Genomic DNA, 6,413 nt, shown 5'->3' with positions numbered 1-6,413 from the left:
TCCTCCCTTTTTCTTTTTGTTCGTGTTGCAACAAAAAAATAGGCTTGCAAAAAAGACGTTGTAGTTTAATGATAGAAACTAAACCTTTGTTTATTTATTTATTTTCTGCAGGACTTGGGGATCAGAATCCCAAGACCCCTAGGGAACGGACCAAGCAGATTTATCCCGGAGAAAGAGGTACGAGACATCTCTGGACTAAATATTAAACGTTTGCAAAAAAAAAACAACAACATTAATTTTGTTTTTAATATCAGATTCTTCAGGTCAGTAAAGTGGACACCAGGACGCAGTCGATATTTGAGGATGCTTTCGCAGCCCTCGGTCGTCTGGACAACATTTCCCTCTTGATGGGGTTCCACCCTCAGTACCTGGACAGCTTCCTGCGGACGCAGCACTACCTGCTGCAGATGGACGGACCCCTGCCTTTGCACTACAGACACTACATCGGCATCATGGTACTGCACTCATCCAGAAGAGCGCTTTATTTGTGCAGGATCGAAGCTGTTTTTTTTTTTTATTTATTTTTTTTAATTTTTTTAATCGGATCTTTGCAGGCTGCTGCGAGGCACCAGTGCTCCTATTTGGTCAACTTGCACGTGAACGACTTCCTCCAGGTCGGAGGGGATCAGAAGTGGCTGAACGGTCTGAAGGAAGCTCCGCAGAAGCTGCAGCAGCTCGGAGAGCTCAACAAGATCCTGGCCCACCGTCCCTGGCTCATCACCAAGGAGCACATCGAGGTGAGTRAGAACCTGGGGGGGGGATTTGAGTTGTGATGGTTCCCCCCTGTGGGCGGAGACTCATCAGCGCTCGTTTGGCCCCGCCTCCTCTCCGCAGCGCTTCCTGAAGGCCGAGGAGCACAGCTGGTCGCTGGCGGAGCTGATCCACGCCGTGGTCCTGCTCACGCACTACCACTCCCTCGCCTCCTTCACCTTCGGCTGCGGCATCATGCCCGAGATCAACTGCGACGGCGGGCACACCTTCCGGCCCCCCTCCCTCAGCCAGTACTGCGTGTGCGACATCGCGAACGGCAACGGTCACGCTAACCACCACGACGACTTGCTCGGCAATCAGGTGAGCGATCACAAACAAAAAAAAAAACGAAACAAATAAAAGCTGCAGTATTACACAGTGTTGTATAAAGTACCACAAAGTGATACTTGAGTAAAATTGCAAGTATCTTACCAAAAAATAAAAGTTAAAGTCTCCTTTAGGAATATTACTTGAGTAAAAGTATTAAAGTATCTGACATTTTTTGTAGTATTAAAAGTAAAAGTATTGATTTAAAATGAGCAGTTAGAGTTTCTGTAAGGACATTTATTAGGAGGTGACCTCCACAAAAATACAGAAATGACTATATTGTATTAAAATAATTAATTTATGTTAAATTTAGGATGCACTAGTCCAGCTGTTTCAGTTTATATACATATATCAAGGGTACTCAAACATTTTCCTCAAAATAAAAATATGAGGGCTGCAGCCAAATGCAATAATATAATTCATGAAATACAAATACTTCTTAAGTACAGTTCTTTTATTTTAATGATTATGTCCTGCTGCAGTGTGACATGATTTGTTTGTGTACAAAATAATACAGTATCAGAATTTTATATATTTATACTTCTCATTCAACCACAAATAAATTCACTCTATCTAAGAGGCTCAGTTTATATGGATAGTTTTTATTTTTTACATTATCAAGCTGGAATAAAAACAGGTAAAACTGAAATAAAAGTAACGACTTTCTAATTCTTGTCTTTTTTAAAAATGTAAGAAGTAGAAGTAAAAAGTAGGCTGAAAAATAATTACTCAAGTAAAGTACAGATACCCCAAAATTCTACTTAAGTACAGTAACAAAGTATTTGTAYTTAGTTACTGTACAACTCTGGTGTTACAGCTGCTGAAACGTTGGTTCTGAAACTCTCTTTTTTTTATTTTGAAGGAAATGTGTGGTGAGGTGGAGGTGCTGATGAAGAGGATGAAGCAGCTGCAGGAGTGTCGCGACGACGAAGAGGCCAGCCAGGAGGAGATGGCGACTCGCTTCGAGAGGGAGAAGACCGAGAGCATGCTGGTGGTGACGGCCGAGGACGAGGACTGCGTCCCCTCCAGGGACATCTCCCGTCACTTCGAGGACACCAGCTACGGCTACCAGGACTTCTCCAGGAGGGGGGAGCACGTCCCCACGTTCAGAGCTCAGGTAGGAGGAGCCAGGTTGTGTTTACAGCGCTGCAGGCTGAGAGGACTGCAAAATACGTCCACCTAACCACGTTTTAAAATCTTATATCAGCCAAAAAGTCATTTTTTGATCTTGTTTTGAGACTGATTTACTAAACAAGAACTGATTGTGTAAGAATAATAATCTTGTTTTCAGAATGTGTAAGATTATTTGTCTTGTTTGCCTGAAAGTTTGACTCAAATTGAGTCAAAATTTTCTGCCAATGGAGTAAGAAATTTTTACTTGGTAAGATTCTTGAAATAAGGAAAAAATTGAGTCAAATCAATTATTTCAAGAATCTTACAAAGTTAAATTTTTTTACTCCATTGGCAGAAAATTTTGACGTAATTTGAGGCAAATTTTCAGGCTAACAAGACAAATAATCTTACACATTCTGAAAACAAGATTATTATTCTTACACAATCAGTTCTTGTTTAGTAAATAAGTCTCAAAACAAGATCAAAAAGATATTTTTGGCTGGATATAAGATTTTAAAACTTGGTTAGGTGGACAGTTTGACATTTTTTGCAGTGCGAACGGCACTGATCTGGTGTTTGTGTCCCCCCCCCCAGGACTACAGCTGGGAGGACCACGGCTTCTCTCTGGTCAACAGGTTGTACCCCGACGTGGGTCAGATGCTGGACGAGAAGTTCCAGCTGGCGTACAATCTGACGTACAACACCATGGCCACACATAAGGATGTGGACACCAGCATGCTGCGCAGGGCCATCTGGAACTACATCCACTGCATGTTCGGCATCAGGTCAGTCACCGGCCRGGCTTTTATTTTGTAACCTCGCCGTCCTGCCGCTCACACAGCTTCTCTGCGCTCCTCAGGTATGACGACTACGATTACGGGGAGATAAACCAGCTTCTGGACCGTAGCTTTAAGATTTATATCAAGACCATGGTGTGCAGCCCTGAGAAGACCACCAAACGAATGTATGAGAGTTTCTGGAGGCAGTTTCAGCACTCCGAAAAGGTGAGGTGGCGTTTCCKGTTTTGGTTTGTAGTTTACCTGTGCTACAGTGTTGTAACACCCTCTCTGTTTCCTCTCCTGCAGGTCCACGTTAATCTGCTTCTTATGGAAGCACGAATGCAAGCAGAACTGTTATACGCTCTGAGAGCGATCACCCGCTACATGACATGAAGTGCTTGTTGGCGGTCTTTTTTTTTATTGTTTTCTGACTGTCTTTATTGTTTTCATTTTTTATTTTATTTTATTTTTTTGGGAAGACTTAGAGGAGGAGAAAAAAAATCAACAAAAATGTGGAAAAGAGGTCATGTTTGTGACAATTCATGTTGGTTGGATGTTGCAAAGACGATCAAAGCGATATTTGACGGAGACAAGTCAGCGGATCCACACAAACACACAGGTGTGTCGCCTGCAGTGCCAAAACTGACCAAAAGAGGGCAGCATTGAGCGAACCCCTGAGCTGTTGGTTTGTGCCGGAGCTTCAACACTGGACACATCCAGGACTAGATTTCAGTATTCCAGCATGCAACGCGTTGGTTGCCTGTCTCACCTTTCATCTGATGGCATGAGAAGCCAGAAAAGTAAAAAAATTCCCCAGAAAGAAAGCTGTGCAGCCGAAAACAGTCTGCACTTTGATTCTGTTGTCACTGTTGTTTGTTTAGTTTCTTTAATATCTTTTTATTTCATTGTTTTGTATGATGAGAAACGGATGTTGTTGACGTGTTTAACTGGAGATGAACGCTTCGTGTTTATTTTGTTTGGTTTTTTTTTATTTTACGTGTGCCTGAACTATCCAGCACAGTGTGCATACGTGCTGATGCTGCTGCTCCCAGGTTGTATTTTTAATGGGATCATATCGATGCCCAAATCACCCCTTCACCCAATTCCCTCAGTCCTTTATTATTATTTTTTTTCTAAAAGCCCCTGTCCATTCGAAATCCACTGCATTACCCCCCAATCCTCCTGTCCTTTACCCAAATCCTATATCTCAAACGGCAATGTAAGCTAATCCGAGGAGTGTGAAACCCAACTCAAAGAACACTGTCTGAGCCCATTTTGAGTTTGACTGGATGTGTGTGAATGAGTGACTGAGTTGTGAATGTTTGTGTGTGTGTATGTGTGTGTGTGTGTTTCACAGAAATGATAAGAAAAGAAAAAAAAAGTATGTCTTGGAATTTCATTTGTTAAAAAAAAGCGAGGCACTTGGAAGGGAAACCCTCCTGCTTCTGCTGTAGCTCTGTAATTGTGCGATACTTTGTTTTTGTGTTCACGATGTTTTTTTTTTTTGTTTTTTTCTGGTAATGGGGAAAAGTGATTAAAAAAAAAAAACACAAAGTTAATCATAAAGAAAGCTAGAAACCAGGTTTTCCAGGAGGGATTTGCTTCCGGTTGCCCCAAACCACACATTATCTGTCTTCCGCTTATCCCGCTCGCCTGGTGGCCCACACACTTTCAAAGCTTTTGATTGTGAATTTTACCAGTAAATAAATACCTCTATTCTTTTATTTTATTTTTTTTTCCATTTAATAAAACATGTAGGAAGTGCTCTTTAGGGAGCAGAAACCTATGTTTTTGTTTTTTTAAGTGGGGCTGCCTTGTTCCCAGTACTTGGGAAAACTGCGCGCCCACTCCGGCCTGCCTGCGGTCGATTTATTTTCGAGCGCAAAAGGTTGTAGCTGTGCTTTTATTTTTTTTTTCTTTATGTTCTTTTATTTCCCCCTTCCAGGGAAGTCTAACAAGTGCAAAAGCAGCCGTTTGTTTTTTTTATTTTAACCAGAGGTTTAAAGCCTCTGCTGTTTTGTTTACTAAAATCAGTTCAGTACTGCGAACTTAAGGGTGGACTGAGAGAATCAGACAAATGTAGGAGAGACATCCTGACGAAGAGGAGGATAATAAAAGAATGGTACATTTGCAAGTGGTTTAAGAGAAAGTGGAAGTTTTTTTTTCTTTTCAAACTTCTGACTGACGTCAGTTACTGACACTTTTTATATGAAAATTTATGAAAGAAGAAAAGATGAAAAAAATAAAGTATAACATTAAACTGTTGCATATCTGTCGTTTTCTCCTACCTTTGTCTTTCTTCATCAAAGAGATTGTACTGGTTAAACCAACACGATTCAGGACGGAAGCAATCAAAGCACAATCGGTGTCAGCGTCGGCACTCGGAGGCACACAAACAGCAACACTAATTAAACTGAACGCTGTTCTAAAGATGACTCGTGAAAAAGTGCTGCRTTTTAAAACTTTGCTGTAAAGTGCAGATGGCTCTGAATAGGAAAAAAAAAAAGGCTGAGCTCAGAGGACTTTCATGAGTTTTATCTGTTRTGTGTTTTAGAGCTGGATGACTCACAGCCTTGTTACAGCCGGTCAGAGTTGAACTTGGTTGAGGTCAAATTCTCTCAGCTTCTGGACGTCGCTTTAACTTCCCAGCTGATCCCGATTCAGTCTGAATTTCAGCGTTTTCCATGCAGAATCACCAGCAGGAGCTTGGCGTTTGCCCGCTGACCAAACTTCACATTAAAGTGGTTTGATTTCCCACAACATAAAGAACAGGAAACATTCTTTTAAAGCAACACTGATCTCAACCAGAGAAACGCATTGTTTATAAGTTTCAGCTTTTGTTTTAAACCGTCGACTTGTTACAAGTTACAACTGTACAAAAACTGGGGAAGCTGACATGTTTTTTTTTTAGTTTCAAGTGCCATTCTGATTTGTTTCGATGTAATAATGATGATGTGATTGGTGTAACCTGTAAGCACTGCCCTGCCCCTTATATGTGTAACAATAAAGGCTTGGAGAAGCAAAAAAAAAAAAAACAACAGCAGCAAAATATGTTTATGGCTTTTTTTTAAAGTTCTGCTCAGTTTTATCACACACAAACTCAAATTCTGCATTTTAGTGAATAAAAGTTTACATTTGTAGATAAATTCTGTATCAGTCTTGTCTTTAACACCACATTATTATTATACTTMTAGTATCTTTACCACACAGTAGAGAATAAAGTTCAAGTATTACAGGTTTGTATGAAGGAGGACGCAAAGATTTCAGGAAAATCAGAGGATAAAGTGCATAAATAGTTTAAAATCTGAAACAAAGTAATACAGTCAACACCAATCATTGATATTAATATAATTAGAAATAAGATGTTTATTGACTGTTTTAAACGAAAATATAATTCAGTCTTTCTGCAGCTCATTATTTAAAGTCACTTTTAACTGATTCAGA

The 6,413-nt window shown here is 40.5% G+C and overlaps 1 protein-coding gene across 1 annotated transcript; it reads left to right on the top strand.

The window, feature by feature from the left end:
• Positions 1-111: 111 nt before the first annotated feature.
• Positions 112-5,244, top strand: LOC106533637 (sestrin-1; the record flags this gene model as incomplete). Its single annotated transcript, XM_014030036.1, is given in 8 exon segments — positions 112-177; positions 255-455; positions 555-737; positions 835-1,071; positions 1,940-2,194; positions 2,785-2,975; positions 3,050-3,194; positions 3,276-5,244. Coding segments are annotated over 8 exon segments (1,365 nt in total), but the record flags the coding sequence as incomplete, so codon positions are not given.
• Positions 5,245-6,413: the final 1,169 nt, after the last annotated feature.

The sequence above is a fragment of the Austrofundulus limnaeus genome, unplaced genomic scaffold (genome assembly GCF_001266775.1).
Source record: "Austrofundulus limnaeus strain Quisiro unplaced genomic scaffold, Austrofundulus_limnaeus-1.0 Scaffold988, whole genome shotgun sequence".
Lineage (NCBI taxonomy): Eukaryota > Metazoa > Chordata > Actinopteri > Cyprinodontiformes > Rivulidae > Austrofundulus > Austrofundulus limnaeus.
This window is presented reverse-complemented; position numbering and strand designations above follow the sequence as displayed.